General features: G+C 48.1%; 1 protein-coding gene across 2 annotated transcripts in view; it reads right to left on the bottom strand.

Moving 5' to 3' along the window:
* The window catches only part of LOC135557990 (sorting nexin-17), an 86,911-nt gene that overhangs the window by 58,268 nt on the left and 10,426 nt on the right, over positions 1-18,217 (bottom strand). For both annotated transcript variants that reach the window (XM_064991749.1, XM_064991748.1), the window contains exons 2-3: positions 10,563-10,637; positions 3,665-3,782 (exon numbers count right to left, since the gene is read on the bottom strand). In XM_064991749.1, coding sequence (XP_064847821.1) covers positions 3,665-3,782; positions 10,563-10,637 — 193 coding nt within the window. The remainder of the gene's footprint in view (positions 1-3,664; positions 3,783-10,562; positions 10,638-18,217) is intronic.

The raw sequence follows: 18,217 nt of genomic DNA, 5'->3' as shown, positions 1-18,217 counted from the left end.
GTAGGGTATATCTACGTGGACCTCATCAGTAGTAGTAGGGTATATCTACGTGGACCTCATCAGTAGTAGGGTATATCTACCTGGACCTCATCAGTAGTAGGGTATATCTACGTGGACCTCATCAGTAGTAGGGTATATCTACGTGGACCTCATCAGTAGTAGTAGGGTATATCTACGTGGACCTCATCAGTAGTAGGGTATATCTACGTGGACCTCATCAGTAGTAGTAGGGTATATCTACGTGGACCTCGTCAGTAGTAGGGTACATCTACATGGACCTCATCAGTAGTAGGGTATATCTACGTGGACCTCATCAGTAGTAGGGTATATCTACGTGGACCTCATCAGTAGTAGTAGTAGTTCTACATGGACCTAATCAATCTGTAGTAGTAGAAGTAGTGGTAGTTCTAAGTGGATCTCAATCTGTAGTAGTAGTAGGATATATCTACGTGGACCTCGTCAGTAGTAGGGTATATCTACATGGACCTCATCAGTAGTAGGGTATATCTACGTGGACCTCATCAGTAGTAGGGTATATCTACGTGGACCTCATCAGTAGTAGTAGGGTATATCTACGTGGACCTCATCAGTAGTAGTAGGGTATATCTACGTGGACCTCATCAGTAGTAGGGTACATCTACATGGACCTCATCAGTAGTAGGGTATATCTACGTGGACCTCATCAGTAGTAGGGTATATCTACATGGACCTCATCAGTAGTAGGGTATATCTACATGGACCTCATCAGTAGTAGTAGTGGACATAGTTCTACATGGACCTAATCAATCTGTAGTAGTAGAAGTAGTGGTAGTTCTAAGTGGATCTCAATCTGTAGTAGTAGTAGGATATATCTACGTGGACCTCGTCAGTAGTAGGGTATATCTACATGGACCTCATCAGTAGTAGGGTATATCTACGTGGACCTCATCAGTAGTAGGGTATATCTACATGGACCTCATCAGTAGTAGGGTATATCTACGTGGACCTCGTCAGTAGTAGGGTATATCTACGTGGACCTCGTCAGTAGTAGGGTATATCTACATGGACCTCATCAGTAGTAGTAGGGTATATCTACGTGGACCTCATCAGTAGTAGTAGGGTATATCTATGTGGACCTCATCAGTAGTAGGGTATATCTACGTGGACCTCATCAGTAGTAGTAGGGTATATCTACGTGGACCTCTTCAGTAGTAGGGTATATCTACGTGGACCTCATCAGTAGTAGGGTATATCTACATGGACCTCATCAGTAGTAGGGTATATCTACGTGGACCTCATCAGTAGTAGGGTACATCTACATGGACCTCATCAGTAGTAGGGTATATCTACGTGGACCTCTTCAGTAGTAGGGTATATCTACGTGGACCTCATCAGTAGTAGTAGGGTATATCTACGTGGACCTCATCAGTAGTAGTAGGGTATATCTACGTGGACCTCATCAGTAGTAGGGTATATCTACGTGGACCTCGTCAGTAGTAGTAGGGTATATCTACCTGGACCTCATCAGTAGTAGTAGGGTATATCTACGTGGACCTCATCAGGAGTAGGGTATATCTACGTGGACCTCATCAGTAGTAGGGTATATCTACGTGGACCTCATCAGTAGTAGTAGGGTATATCTACGTGGACCTCATCAGGAGTAGGGTATATCTACGTGGACCTCATCAGTAGTAGGGTATATCTACGTGGACCTCATCAGTAGTAGTAGGGTATATCTACCTGGACCTCATCAGTAGTAGGGTAAATCTACGTGGACCTCGTCAGTAGTAGGATATATCTACGTGCACCTCATCAGCAGTAGGGTATATCTACGTGGACCTCATCAATCTGTAGTAGTAGTAGGATATATCTACGTGGACCTCATCAATCTGTAGTAGGCTATATCGGCGCGGACCTCAGAATCTGTAGCAACCTGCCTGTAGTGTGTTCGAATGGGGCCATCAGAGCCGGCCGACACCACAGATGCGTCACGCATACTCTCTTAGTATAGTTGAGGACTTTTTGGGGACCAACATTCAAAATCCTACTTTCCATAACCCTTATCCCCACCCAGAAAGTGGTCGGTGAGCCAGGAAGTGTGTGTGTGTGCTCCCAGACTATGAGAAAATATGCCCCAACAAGGCTTAGGTTTATTCTGAGGGAACGGCCAGTACTTGAAGAGGGATACTGGGCATTGTTGCTGCCAGTTCAGTTCCACGCATGTCTTAGCTGTGTGTGTGTGTGTGTGTGTGTGTGTGTGTGTGTGTGTGTGTGTGTGTGTGTGTGTGTGTGTGTGTTCGGCCACAGTTCACCCTTGACCTGCTTGGGGAAGCGTTAGGCCAAAGCGGAGGTTGAGGTCAGGTTGGACGGGGTAACATAACCTAACCCTTGGACCTTTAACTGAGGAGGAACGAGCAGAAAAATAACATTTTACATCTTCCTGACAGGGACCCACACTGAGGGGTGAAACTGACAATTAGTTTTAACTGTCCACTCAACCCTGGCAAGTTTCTTTCGGGTACATATTGCACCTAACATAATACAACTTTCCCATTGGTTCTGAGGATCTATCTGGGATAGGAATCTATTGGAACAGTGAGTTGGTCTGATTTTTAGGTCTGTCGTTGGGAAGAGGACAGCCAAGAGGCATTGGCCCCAAGTAAGTGCTTATTGGGGTCTGCTCAGAAAAGTATAACACTAGTTCAGACACCTAGAGCTATAGTGTTTCAGCCTGTACTTACGGTGTTCTCAGATCAGTATTACCTTGAGTCAAAAGCCTGTAAAGTAAACTGCTGCCCACACTAAAACCACACCAGGCTAAAAGCAGACAGTCAGCGACTAACTAGGTATTCCGATACATGGATTGGTCGTTCTGGTTGCTATGAGGAAATGTTCCAACAGGAGATCATGAGTCAGCTACTGTCTGTTCCACTATACTGCCCTTTTATTGAGTCGGCTACTGTCTGTTCCACTATACTGCCCTTTTATTGAGTCAGCTACTGTCTGTTCCACTATACTGCCCTTTTATTGAGTCAGCTACTGTCTGTTCCACTATACTACCCTTTTATTGAGTCAGCTACTGTCTGTTCCACTATACTACCCTTTTATTGAGCCGGCTACTGTCTGTTCCACTATACTGCCCTTTTGAGTCAGCTACTGTCTGTTCCACTATACTGCCCTTTTATTGAGTCAGCTACTGTCTGTTCCACTATACTGCCCTTTTATTGAGTCAGCTACTGTCTGTTCCACTATACTGCCCTTTTATTGAGTCAGCTACTGTCTGTTCCACTATACTGCCCTTTTATTGAGTCAGCTACTGTCTGTTCCACTATACTGCCCTTTTATTGAGTCAGCTACTGTCTGTTCCACTATACTGCCCTTTTATTGAGTCAGCTACTGTCTGTTCCACTATACTACCCTTTTATTGAGTCAGCTACTGTCTGTTCCACTATATCCTCCTCCCCATGGGAAAGGCTAAAGTCACTTCTAGTTGAACTTAGTAGAGATGAATTCGTGACTTTGAATTCAATAATATAAAACCCTCTTTGAAAATAACAAACGTTTCTCTCAACAATACTTGAATTAGAATTTAAAATCCTGCTTCTGAATAGAGGTAATTAAAAATAAATCGCATGGAGCCCAACCCCTGAAATACAGATCCCAGAACTGAAACCTCCTCCCTCACCAGCTTGCATGTATTTTTCCAACTGTTCACGTCTCTGCTCCACATCATTCGGTGTCAGAGTGAAGATCTTCTTTGGGGGGAAAGCAGGTACCAAGTTGTTGCCATGCTCCTTCTTTATCTGGGAGGGGCAAAAACAGACTGGCTTCAGACAGTGAACTCTATAGGAAAGAAAGGACTTGTCAGAAAAAACATTGAGCATTACCTATGTTTTGAGGTACCTCTGATTACAGATCATATCTTTAAAATAGTTGACTACTTAAAAAGTTACATCCTGAATATTTTATTCTTCAGTCTTGTTAATAAAAGTAATGGGTTGAGAGGAACCGAAGTTAGGCCAGAGTACATGGATATGCAGTGGGTTCCCCCAGACTGAAGGTCGACAAGGTTTTCTGGCCTAACTCATCTGAAGGTCGTCGGATAACCTGGCCTAACTCATCTGAAGGTCGTCGGATAACCTGGCCTAACTCATCTGAAGGTCTTGCGTGCAGTTTGAGGATGAATCACAGGTTATTTCAAGGCCAGACAGTCTGGTGGAGATGTGGATAGTTCACATGTAAACATATGCAGGCAGCACATATATCTGGCTTAATACTGTCGAGCCATACTAAGTTTCCTTAGCTCATTACTCACTCGTTGTTATTGAAATCAGGGACTTTATCACAGAAAATCTCTGGCTTTGAAACGATATGCTTTGCCTGGCACCCTGAGTATCAACAGACATCAAACGAAGTTCTAATTCAGATCTGAATAAAGCTATGGGCTAAAAGGCACTGGTGTAGCGTGCATCTGTTGCAACTGCAAGCAGGGGCGGATTGGCTATCTGGCAATTCTGGCAAATGCCAGATGGGCTGGACAATGTTTTTTGGGGGGTGGGCTGATTGATATTGGCAAACTAATATATTTTCTGTATAAAAAAAATATAAAATATTGAGAAAAAGGTTGACATGGCCGGCGGCAATAACAACAACCATTTTTTTTAAGCAATTTCTAATTATTGTATAACATTTCAAAAATGCAATTGCGATTGCGAGGGCATAGGCCTAAAGGCATCATGGGTCGTAGCCTACAACTGAAAAGGTTTCACTACTGTTGGATATATGGCAACAGTGGATAATATATGTAGAGTTCGTTTAGCCAATGATTTTAATTAGGTACAGGGCTTTCAGAAACTCTTCATACACCTTGACTTATTCCACAAGTTCTTGTGTTACAGCCTGAATTAAACATTTATTAAATTAGATTTTTTTTCAGCCATCCCCACACAATACCCCATAATGACTAAGTAAAAATCATGTTTTTTTTTTGAAAATGTACCAAATTTATTGCAGGAAGAAATAAATAGAGGTGAAGTTGGTGACGTGCGCAGTGCTGTGGGCTGGTGTGGATAAAATGCCAGGGCTGAATTATTGTCCTAGTCCGCCCCTGACTTCAAGGTGCTTTTCACTGATACGCTGCCCTACCTCTTTCTCATGCATACAGATCAGTCTTCTATACACAGACCGTCTGAAAGGGCACCCTATCCCCTATATAGGGCACTACTTTTGACCAGGGTCCCCATAGGGAATAGGGGGCCATTTTGGCTTCTCCTCACCACTGCTGTCACTAGGAATAACGCTCACCCCCCCATTTAACATCCCCATCACCAGTAAGAACATCCAGAAGGAATGGGTTTGACGTGTGGTGTTGACAGGGACATGTCCAGGAGGAATGGGTTCATACCGTAGTGTTGACAGGGACGTGTCCAGGAGGAATAGGTTTGACCTGTGGTGTTGACAGGGACGTGTCCAGGAGGAACATCCAGGAGGAATGGGTTCGTAGTGTTGACAGGGACGTGTCCAGGAGGAATGGGTTTGACCTGTGGTTTTGACAGGGACGTGTCCAGGAGGAATGGGTTCGTACCGTGGTGTTGACAGGGACGTGTCCAGGAGGAATGGGTTTGACCTGTGGTGTTGACAGGGACGTGTCCAGGAGGAATGGGTTTGACCTGTGGTGTTGACAGGGATGTGTCCAGGAGGAACATCCAGGAGGAATGGGTTCGTACTGTGGTGTTGACAGGGACATGTCCAGGAGGAATGGGTTTGACCTGTGGTGTTGACAGGTACGTGTCCAGGAGGAATGGGTTCGTACCGTGGTGTTGACAGGGACTTGTCCAGGAGGAATGGGTTTGACCTGTGGTGTTGACAGGGACGTGTCCAGGAGGAATGGGTTTGACCTGTGGTGTTGACAGGGTCGTGTCCAGGAGGAATGGGTTTGCACTGTAGTGTTGACAGGGACGTGTCCAGGAGGAATGGGTTTGACCTGTGGTGTTGACAGGGACATGTCCAGGAGGAATGGGTTTGACCTGTGGTGTTGACAGGGACATGTCCAGGAGGAATGGGTTTGACCTGTGGTGTTGACAGGGACGTGTCCAGGAGGAATGGGTTCGTACCGTAGTGTTGACAGGGACGTGTCCAGGAGGAATGGGTTCGTACCGTAGTGTTGACAGGGACGTGTCCAGGAGGACTGGGTTTGACCTGTAGTGTTGACAGGGACGTGTCCAGGAGGAATGGGTTTGTACTGTGGTGTTGACAGGGACGTGTCCAGGAAGAATGGGTTTGATCTGTAGTGTTGACAGTGACGTGTCCAGGAGGATCATCCAGGAGGAATGGGTTCATACCGTAGTGTTGACAGGGACGTGTCCAGGATGAATGGGTTCGTACCGTAGTGTTGACAGGGACGTGTCCAGGAGGAATGGGTTCGTACCGTAGTGTTGACAGGGACGTGTCCAGGAGGAACATCCAGGAGGAATGGGTTTGACCTGTGGTGTTGACAGGGACGTGTCCAGGAGGAATGGGTTCGTACCGTGGTGTTGACAGGGACGTGTCCAGGAGGAATGGGTTTGTACCGTGGTGTTGACAGGGACGTGTCCAGGAGGAATGGGTTTGTACTGTGGTGTTGACAGGGACGTGTCCAGGAGGAATGGGTTTGTACTGTGGTGTTGACAGGGACGTGTCCAGGAGGAATGGGTTTGTACCGTGGTGTTGACAGGGACGTGTCCAGGAGGAATGGGTTCGTACCGTAGTGTTGACAGGGACGTGTCCAGGAGGAATGGGTTTGACCTGTGGTGTTGACAGGGACGTGTCCAGGAGGAATGGGTTTGACCTGTAGTGTTGACAGGGACGTGTCCAGGAGGAATGGGTTTGAACTGTAGTGTTGACAGGGACGTGTCCAGGAGGACTGGGTTTGACCTGTAGTGTTGACAGGGACGTGTCCAGGAGGAATGGGTTTGTACTGTGGTGTTGACAGGGACGTGTCCAGGAGGAACATCCAGGAGGAATGGGTTCGTAGTGTTGACAGGGACGTGTCCAGGAGGAATGGGTTTGACCTGTGGTTTTGACAGGGACGTGTCCAGGAGGAATGGGTTTGACCTGTGGTGTTGACAGGGATGTGTCCAGGAGGAACATCCAGGAGGAATGGGTTCGTACTGTGGTGTTGACAGGGACATGTCCAGGAGGAATGGGTTTGACCTGTGGTGTTGACAGGGACGTGTCCAGGAGGAATGGGTTCGTACCGTGGTGTTGACAGGGACTTGTCCAGGAGGAATGGGTTTGACCTGTGGTGTTGACAGGGACGTGTCCAGGAGGAATGGGTTTGACCTGTGGTGTTGACAGGGTCGTGTCCAGGAGGAATGGGTTTGCACTGTAGTGTTGACAGGGACGTGTCCAGGAGGAATGGGTTTGACCTGTGGTGTTGACAGGGACATGTCCAGGAGGAATGGGTTTGACCTGTGGTGTTGACAGGGACATGTCCAGGAGGAATGGGTTTGACCTGTGGTGTTGACAGGGACGTGTCCAGGAGGAATGGGTTCGTACCGTAGTGTTGACAGGGACGTGTCCAGGAGGAATGGGTTCGTACCGTAGTGCTGACAGGGACGTGTCCAGGAGGACTGGGTTTGACCTGTAGTGTTGACAGGGACGTGTCCAGGAGGAATGGGTTTGTACTGTGGTGTTGACAGGGACGTGTCCAGGAAGAATGGGTTTGATCTGTAGTGTTGACAGTGACGTGTCCAGGAGGATCATCCAGGAGGAATGGGTTCATACCGTAGTGTTGACAGGGACGTGTCCAGGAGGAATGGGTTCGTACCGTAGTGTTGACAGGGACGTGTCCAGGAGGAATGGGTTCGTACCGTAGTGTTGACAGGGACGTGTCCAGGAGGAACATCCAGGAGGAATGGGTTCGTACCGTGGTGTTGACAGGGACGTGTCCAGGAGGAATGGGTTCGTACCGTAGTGTTGACAGGGACGTGTCCAGGAGGAATGGGTTTGTACTGTGGTGTTGACAGGGACGTGTCCAGGAGGAATGGGTTTGTACTGTGGTGTTGACAGGGACGTGTCCAGGAGGAATGGGTTTGTACTGTGGTGTTGACAGGGACATGTCCAGGAGGAATGGGTTTGACCTGTAGTGTTGACAGGGACGTGTCCAGGAGGAATGGGTTTGACCTGTAGTGTTGACAGGGACGTGTCCAGGAGGACTGGGTTTGACCTGTAGTGTTGACAGGGGGGTGTGTCCAGGAGGAATGGGTTTGTACTGTGGTGTTGACAGTGACGTGTCCAGGAGGATCATCCAGGAGGAATGGGTTCGTACCGTAGTGTTGACAGGGACGTGTCCAGGAGGAATGGGTTTGTACCGTAGTGTTGACAGGGACGTGTCCAGGAGGAATGGGTTTGTCCCGTGGTGTTGACAGGGACGTGTCCAGGAGGAATGGGTTCGTACCGTGGTGTTGACAGGGACGTGTCCAGGAGGAACATCCAGGAGCAATGGGTTTGTACCGTGGTGTTGACAGGGACGTGTCCAGGAGGAATGGGTTTGTACTGTGGTGTTGACAGGGACGTGTCCAGGAGGAATGGGTTTGTACTGTGGTGTTGACAGGGACGTGTCCAGGAGGAACATCCAGGAGCAATGGGTTTGTACCGTGGTGTTGACAGGGACGTGTCCAGGAGGAATGGGTTTGTACTGTGGTGTTGACAGGGACGTGTCCAGGAGGAACATCCAGGAGCAATGGGTTTGTACCGTGGTGTTGACAGGGACGTGTCCAGGAGGAATGGGTTCGTACCGTAGTGTTGACAGGGACGTGTCCAGGAGGAATGGGTTCGTACCGTAGTGTTGACAGGGACGTGTCCAGGAGGAATGGGTTTGACCTGTGGTGTTGACAGGGACGTGTCCACGAGGAACATCCAGGAGGAATGGGTTCGTACCGTGGTGTTGACAGGGACGTGTCCAGGAGGAACATCCAGGAGCAATGGGTTTGACCTGTAGCGTTGACAGTGACTACTGACAGATGAGACTAAGAAAATGATACTAGTGTCTATACAAAATGCACAATAAGATGCTCAACTCTTCCTAAGAGCATTTTTACCGCAGCAAGTTCAAACCTGGTTTCAAAAGAGACGTCTCACCCTGTTGTTTCTGCTGAAAATACATCATTATTTTACTGTAGTTGATCTGTAAGTGATGGCCGGCGGTGTTTTCATACCAGTTGAGGAGATACGGGGCTCCAGGTGATCAGACGGAGGTGGTAACGGAGGTGGTAACCAGGGGTTACAAAGAGCAGCGTTAACATTCACATTCTGTCAGATGTAAATTAGACGAAGTGGCACCGCAATAAATAAAAAAAAACAGAGGTTGGCGTGGTTACAGGGAAACGTGCGCCATGGCAACCCGTGGGGTAGTATCCGTGACTACCATAACAGTCAGACGTGACCGTGACCCAGTTCCGAAACGGCACCCTATTCCCTATCTAGTGGTCGAAAGTAGCGCACTCTAAAATAGGGAATAGGGCGCCGTTGAGAACAAGCCGTGTGTGTATTCCATCCCACGCAGTGTTACCTAGCAACGGCGGTGTACAGAACGCAGCCTTGACGACGGAGAACCTGTTGTTCCTTTAATCCTTGATCATGTGTGTTGACGCATGATGTGCAGCCTTTACATACAGTGGTGAGATGTCACAGCTACTGTAGCAGTGGTCAGATGGAGGAAGAGACCAGAGGACGATAGCCTGAACAAAAGGGTTGACTACTACCCATTAGCTGTCATAGCAACCCACATAGCATCCTACATCTAAGACAAAGTCCTTCCTTATTAGGTCCTAAACGGACCTTTCAATTTCATTTTTTTTAATAGACAGTTTCTGGGCAAACAAACTTGACTTCCTCTGTAGCATTTTCAGGTTGACTGTAGAGAGTCAGACTACAGTTTCGCAAACAGGTAAAAGGAGAAGTAAATGAACAAGGCCAAGAAGAACATTCCTTCCATGAAAACGCCTTTCACTTTTTAAACTCCCAGGCTTGAGGTTGGTTCTAGTTCTGGTTCAAGGCTGAACATCAAGCAGGACAGTTGTAATAGTTAAGAGACGTGAGGCCAAGGTGAGGAAATGGCAGGTGGTAGCGTCGAGGTGATGTTTTGACGTTCGTAGCAGTGTTACCCCTGGCACGGACCATTGCTGACGTGTGATGGAGCTGGGGGCCCCCTTTGTCCAGCTCAATTGACGCTCCAAAAATAACTTGACCTTAATTGGTTTCAATTGAAGCCTTGGGCCTGCATTCACATGGGCTGTGTTTACACAGGCAGCTCAATTCTAATCTTTTGCCCAATTATGGGCAAAAGAGCTGATCTGATTGGTCAAAAGAGGAATTAGTAGGGAGAGATCATAACTGGGCTGCCTGTGTAAACAGTCAAAGCCTCTCAGAGTACGATTGTTGATCTCAGATCATTTTTGCCTCGTAGATCCCAATGAATAAGATGACTTGCCTGGCTAGATAGGTCATAATAATTCAGTTTTGAGTCATCAGGCAATACGATGACATGTTGAAGGGGGATCTGGTCCTAGAACAGCACTCAGAGGAATATATTCTATTGGTACCTGTTCGTGTAGTCCCAGCAGCTGACTGTAGCGAACCCGACAATGGAGAACGCCGTTCACATGGATGTTGTAGGCCTGAAGGAGACACGTGGGGAGAGAAAGTAGTGAGTATAGCTTCTAACTGAGCTGAAAGACTAAACAAATAGGTGTCCGCCACGGCCTGTTGCGGATCGATAGATTTGGCAGAAAAAAAAAGAAAGAAAAATCAACCTAAAACTGCTGTTATACTCGTTGTCTGAACAATTACTTGCATACTGTAGTGCATTCTGGTATTTCATTACCTTCTATTTAAATCATTGTACATCACCACTATGAAGACGTTTGCTGGCCAGTAATGATCTGTTCTGAAGCAACATTTCGGCGTAAACTAAGCATACACGTGTAAGTGATTGGGAGTTCTCCACAAGAGACTGTTATCAACTTGTAGAGAGAGGAGAGCAGGGATAGAGGGGGAGAGAGGGAGGGAGAGAGGAGAGAGGGCGAGAGAGAGGAGAGCAGGGATAGAGGGGGAGAGAGGGAGGGAGAGAGGAGAGAGGGTGAGAGAGAGGAGAGCAGGGATAGAGGGGGAGAGAGGGAGGGAGAGAGGAGAGAGGGCGAGAGAGAGGAGAGCAGGGATAGAGGGGAGAGAGGGAGGGAGAGAGAGGGCGAGAGAGAGGAGAGCAGGGATAGAGGGGAGAGAGGGAGGGAGAGAGGGCGAGAGAGAGGAGAGCAGGGATAGAGGGGGAGAGGGAGGGAGAGAGGAGAGAGGGCGAGAGAGAGGAGAGCAGGGATAGAGGGGGAGAGAGGGAGGGAGAGAGGAGAGAGGGCGAGAGAGAGGAGAGCAGGGATAGAGGGGGAGAGAGGGAGGGAGAGGAGAGAGGGCGAGAGAGAGGAGAGCAGGGAGAGGGGGAGAGAGGAGAGCAGGGATAGAGGGGGAGAGAGGGCGAGAGAGAGGAGAGCAGGGATAGAGGGGGAGAGAGGGAGGGAGAGAGGAGAGCAGGGAGAGAGGGAGGGAGAGAGGAGAGAGGGAGGGAGAGTGGGGAGAAAGAGGAGAGCAGGGAGAAAGAGGAGAGTGTAAGTGATTGGGAGTTTGGAACCTCTCCACAAGAGACACTTATCGACTTGTAGTTTGAAGGAGGAAAACAAACACTGTAGATAAATCTAATTCAGCGAGGAGAGAACATGTTTATAGTTTCACTTCTTATATCAAAACAACAACAATTGAACTGCCTTGAAGTTCAATCAAGCAGCACTTCCTCCACACTGGGGGAGGTGTGTGTGGGGGGGGGGGTGCTAGTGATGCTCGACTCTTACACTTCATTTTAAATCATGGAAACTAGGCGTGCATCCGAAATGGCACCTTATTCCCTATTTTAGGGGGCACTACTTTTAACTAAGGCCTGTAAAGGGGTCTGGTTATAAGTAGTGCACTATATATGTAGATGGGGTGCCATTTGGGACAAAGCCTAGGCTTAATGAAGTGTTGCTGCTTTGGCTTAAAACACAAACACTTCTCACTTTCAATTACATTGTGGATACCAGTGTGAACACACACACACACACACACACACACACACACACACACACTACATCTTTCACCCACACACACACACACACGCACACTACATCTTTCACACACACACACACGCACACTACATCTTTCACCCACACACACACACACACACACACACGCACACTACATCTTTCACCCACACACACACACGCACACACGCACACACACACTACATCTTTCACCCACACACACACACTACATCTTTCACCCACACACACACACGCACACACACACACACACACACACACACACACACACACACACACACACACACACACACACACACACACACACACACACACACACACACACACACACACACACACACACACACACACACACACACACACACACACACACACACACACACACATCTTTCACCCACACACACACACGCACACACACACACACACACACACACACTACATCTTTCACAGACAGTGTTTATATCATACCATGGTCAATAACATAGTGTTATGAATGAAAGATGAATGTGTTTCAATGCCAGAAGTTGGACTTGTTTGCTCAACTTCCCTGTTTTTTTTTTTGTTTTTTTTTACAAGAGCCATCGTTGGCTCCTCCTACGCAACAGCAACAGTTTGGGATCAACAGCAGCCAGTCATGTGATTGAGGTCAGAAGGTCTAAATCACCGGTAGGTGAAGCTAATTCGAACTGTTATTTTGAAAAGGCTTCATTAATATGGACCATTTCTTCTTGGAACACTGAACTGTTTGGTATGATAACAAACCACAGAGCCAACCCCCTGCCCTCTCCTTAGCCAAAACATATCACAGGAATGCCTGTACATAGCCCATATGTCAATAGCCCAAACAACTACCTCATCCCCTACTCTATTTATCTCGCTCCTTTGCACCCAGTATCTCTACTGGCACATTCATCTTCTGCACATCTACCACTCCAGTGTTTAATTGCTATATTGTAATTACTTCACCACCATGGCCTATTTATTGCCTTAATCTTGAAACTCTGGGGGCGCTATTTCAATTTTGGATGAAAAACGTTCCCGTTTTAAACAAGATATTTTGTCACAAAAAGATGCTCGACTATGCATATAATTGATAGCTTTGGAAAGAAAACACTCTGACGTTTCCAGAACTGCAAAGATATTGTCTGTGCGTGCCCTAGAACGTGAGCTACAGGCAAAACCAAGATGAAACGGCATCCAGGAAATCAGCAGGATTTTTGAGGCTCCGTTTTCCATTGTCTCCTTATATGGCTGTGAATGCGAGAGGAATGAGTCTGCCCTTTCTGTCGTTTCCCCAAGGTGTCTGCAGCATTGTGACGTATTTGTAGGCATATCATTGGAAGATTGACCATAAGAGACCACATTTACCAGGTGTCCGCCCGGTGTCCTGCGCCGAAATTGGTGCGCAAACCTCAGCTGCAAGTATTTTTCCATGGAATTCAGAGAAGAAAGCAGGCTTCCACGAACGATATATCAATGAAGAGATATGTGAAAAAACACCTTGAGGATTGATTCCAAACAACGTTTGCCATGTTTCGGTCGATATTATGGAATTCATTCGGAAAAAGTTTGACGTTGTTGGTGACTGAATTTTCGGTTCGTTTCGGTAGCCAAATGTGATGTACAAAACGGAGCGATTTCTCCTACACAAAGATTCTTTCAGGGAAAACTGAACATTTGCTATGTAACTGAGAGTCTCCTCATTGAAAACATCAGAAGCTCTTCAAAGGTAGATGATTTTATTTATTTGGTTATCTGGTTTTTGTGAAAATGTTGCATGCTAAATGCTACTCAAAATGCTAAGCTAGCTTTGCATACTCTTACACACATTAGTGAATTGCTATGGTTCAAAAGCATATTTTGAAAATCTGAGATGACAGTGTTGTTAAGAAAAGGCTAAGCTTGAGAGCAGACGCATTATTTTCATTTTATTTGCGATTTTCAGAAATCGTTAACGTTGCGTTATGCTAATGAGCCTGAGGCTTTATTCACGATCCCGGATCCGGGATGGGGAGTATCAAGATATCTTACCTCATTTACGCTCACTGTATATAGACTTTTTGTTTTCTTTTGTTCTACTGTATTATTGACTGTATGTTTGTTTTACTCCATGTGTAACTCTGTGTTGTTGTATGTGTCGAACTGCTTTGCTTTATCTTGGCCAGAGGTTATCAAGGTGAAATAAATGTAGAAATGTAAACAATGCAATGCAGAGTCGTAGACAGAGAGCCTCTGGCAGTGCATCAATTCAACAACACAGTCCGGAACTATACGGTGTATGAAATGAAAACAGACTTCTGTTCCGTGACTTAAGTCTGCCCAGGGACCCCTGACTAGACAAACTGCCCAGGGACCCCTGACTAGACAAACTGCCCAGGGACCCCTGACTAGACAAACTGCCCAGGGACCCCTGACTAGGCAAACTGCCCAGGGACCCCTGACTAGACAAACTGCCCAGGGACCCCTGACTAGGCAAACTGCCCAGGGACCCCTGACTAGACAAACTGCCCAGGGACCCCTGACTAGGCAAACTGCCCAGGGACCCCTGACTAGGCAAACTGCCCAGGGACCCCTGACTAGGCAAACTGCCCAGGGACCCCTGACTGGGCAAACTGCCCAGGGACCCCTGACTAGGCAAACTGCCCAGGGACCCCTGACTAGGCAAACTGCCCAGGGACCCCTGACTAGGCAAACTGCCCGGGGACCCCTGACTAGGCAAACTGCCTGGGGACCCCTGACTAGGCAAACTGCCCAGGGACCCCTGACTAGGCAAACTGCCAGGGACCCCTGACTTTGGGGTGGCAGGTAGCCTAGTGGTTAGAGCATTGGACTGGTTCAAATCCCCGAGCTGACAAGGTACAAAATCTGTCGTTCTGCACCTGACCAGGCAGTTAACCCACTGTTCCTAGGCCGTCATTGAAAATAAGAATTTGTTCTTAATTAACTGACTTGCCTAGTTAAATAAAGGTAAAATAAAAACTAGGCAAACTGGAGACCCAAGGACCCCCCCATCATATGCATATATAACAAATAAATAAATCACGTATTGTCAAATCAGGTGAATGAAAATGTCAGGTAGAAGTTAAACTTAAAAAAAATGTTTTTTGATTTGACAGAGTGTCATTACTTTGACCTTCCCACAGTTTACTGGAAGTTTACTAACAGCCTATTAGCTAGAAAGGTAACATGGCGGCAGGAAAATATGTTTCAGTTTTGAAGCTAATATCCTGCAATTCTATGCATTTTGCCAAGCAGCAGGTCCCAGGCCGTCTTCAGAAAGCGGCCGGTCCCAGGCCCAGACAGTCTTCAGAAAGCGGCCGGTCCCAGGCCCAGACAGTCTTCAGAAAGCGTCCGGTCCCAGGCCCAGACAGTCTTCAGAAAGCGGCCGGTCCCAGGCCCAGACCGTCTTCAGAAAGCGTCCGGTCCCAGACCGTCTTCAGAAAGCGGCCGGTCCCAGGCCCAGACCGTCTTCAGAAAGCGTCCGGTCCCAGGCCCAGGCCGTCTTCAGAAAGCGGCCGGTCCCAGGCCCAGACCGTCTTCAGAAAGCGTCCGGTCCCAGGCCCAGACCGTCTTCAGAAAGCGTCCGGTCCCAGGCCCAGGCCGTCTTCAGAAAGCGTCCGGTCCCAGGCCCAGACAGTCTTCAGAAAGCGGCCGGTCCCAGGCCCAGACAGTCTTCAGAAAGCGTCCGGTCCCAGGCCCAGACAGTCTTCAGAAAGCGTCCGGTCCCAGGCCCAGACCGTCTTCAGAAAGCGGCCGGTCCCAGGCCCAGACAGTCTTCAGAAAGCGGCCGGTCCCAGGCCCAGACAGTCTTCAGAAAGCGTCCGGTCCCAGGCCCAGACAGTCTTCAGAAAGCGGCCGGTCCCAGGCCCAGACAGTCTTCAGAAAGCGTCCGGTCCCAGGCCCAGACCGTCTTCAGAAAGCGGCCGGTCCCAGGCCCAGACCGTCTTCAGAAAGCGTCCGGTCCCAGACCGTCTTCAGAAAGCGGCCGGTCCCAGGCCCAGACCGTCTTCAGAAAGCGGCCGGTCCCAGGCCCAGACCGTCTTCAGAAAGCGGCCGGTCCCAGGCCCAGACCCTCTTCAGAAAGCGGCCGGTCCCAGGCCCAGACCGTCTAACTTGGTGATGAAAGATGGTTATCTGACTGTCAGTCAAAACAAATTAAATGTATTTAGGCCTATGAGAAATGATTCCTATAAATGCACACGGTCTTGAGGAGCAGTGTGTGTTGAGGAGCAGTGTGTGTTGAGGAGCAGTGTGTGTTGAGGAGCAGTGTGTGTTGAGGAGCAGTGTGTGTTGAGGAGCAGTGTGTGTTGAGGAGCAGTGTGTGTTGAGGAGCAGTGTGTGTTGAGGAGCAGTGTGTGTTGAGGAGCAGTGTGTGTTGAGGAGCAGTGTGTGTTGAGGAGCAGTGTGTGTTGAGGAGCAGTGTGTGGTGAGGAGCAGTGTGTGTTGAGGAGCAGTGTGTGTTGAGGAGCAGTGTGTGTTGAGGAGCAGTGTGCGGTGAGGAGCAGTGTGCGGTGAGGAGCAGTGTGCGTTGAGGAGCAGTGTGCGTTGAGGAGCAGTGTGCGTTGAGGAGCAGTGTGCGGTGAGGAGCAGTGTGCGGTGAGGAGCAGTGTGCGTTGAGGAGCAGTGTGCGGTGAGGAGCAGTGTGCGTTGAGGAGCAGTGTGCGTTGAGGAGCAGTGTGCGTTGAGGAGCAGTGTGCGGTGAGGAGCAGTGTGCGTTGAGGAGCAGTGTGCGTTGAGGAGCAGTGTGCGTTGAGGAGCAGTGTGCGTTGAGGAGCAGTGTGCGTTGAGGAGCAGTGTGCGGTGAGGAGCAGTGTGCGTTGAGGAGCAGTGTGCGTTGAGGAGCAGTGTGCGTTGAGGAGCAGTGTGCGTTGAGGAGCAGTGTGCGTTGAGGAGCAGTGTGTGTTGAGGAGCAGTGTGTGTTGAGGAGCAGTGTGCGGTGAGGAGCAGTGTGCGGTGAGGAGCAGTGTGCGTTGAGGAGCAGTGTGTGGTGAGGAGCAGTGTGTGTTGAGGAGCAGTGTGTGTTGAGGAGCAGTGTGTGGTGAGGAGCAGTGTGTGGTGAGGAGCAGTGTTGGCCAGGGATAAGCGGAAGAACACTTATTGGCAGGAGGAGTTTCCTGTTCGAAAGTCAAAGACAAGAACGCTCGGTTAACACTGAACTAAAGACTACACTGTAAACTACACTATAGACTGTAAACTATAGACTGCAGACTATAAACTACACTATAAAATAGAGACTAAACTATAAACTACAGACTTAACTATAGACCAGACTATAAACCAGACAAAACTATAAAGGACACTATAGACTGCAAACTAGACTAAATTATAAACTGTAGCCTGCAAACTAGACTGTAGCCTGCAAACTAGACTGTAGCCTGCAAACTAGACTGTAGCCTGCAAACTAGACTGTAGCCTGCAAACTAGACTGTAGCCTGCAAACTAGACTGTAGCCTGCAAACTAATTAACATAAGATTCTGTCTGTTTATCTGCCAGTCTGTTGACTTACTAGTGTGACTAGTTACAGTCAACAAGATGACATGTCATGTATAGAAACAACAACAAAACAGTCTAATGAGGCTAGTGGTTGATTTCTCCAGGCTACAGTTGGTCACCTGGAACTTACCCAAATCTAAAAACACAGAAGCATACTGTAGAATAAAAGAATAGTAAAAACATGCACATGTAGGCAGAACTAAAAATGTCCATGCAGGAAGGATGACAAGACAACGTGTGCTCCAAATGGCACCCTATTCCCTATGTAGTGCCCTGTGTTTGACCAGGGGCCCATAGGGTTTTGGTTAAAAAGTAGTGCACTATTAAAAGGGGACAGGATGCCATTTATGACACCGCCAAGAAAAAAACATGACATGCATAACAAGGAGAACTAGGTCACTTGGTAAATATGTGGATACAGGGATAGATTTAATGTAATGCAAAACCTTCCCTTTAAAAAAAGGGGGGTACTTCAGGATTTAGGCAACGAAGCACTTTAATCTACTTCACAAGAGTCAGATGAACTAGCGGATAGGATTTGTGTGCCTCATCTGAAATGCAGGTTTAGCAAGCTAATGCTAACTAGCATTAGCGCATTGACTGAAAGTCTATAGGCGTCTGC

The sequence above is a fragment of the Oncorhynchus masou genome, chromosome 16 (assembly GCF_036934945.1).
Source record: "Oncorhynchus masou masou isolate Uvic2021 chromosome 16, UVic_Omas_1.1, whole genome shotgun sequence".
In the NCBI taxonomy this organism is placed as follows: Eukaryota; Metazoa; Chordata; class Actinopteri; order Salmoniformes; family Salmonidae; genus Oncorhynchus; species Oncorhynchus masou.
The sequence above is the reverse complement of the archived record's forward strand: the minus strand, read 5'-3'. Positions and strand labels throughout refer to the sequence as shown.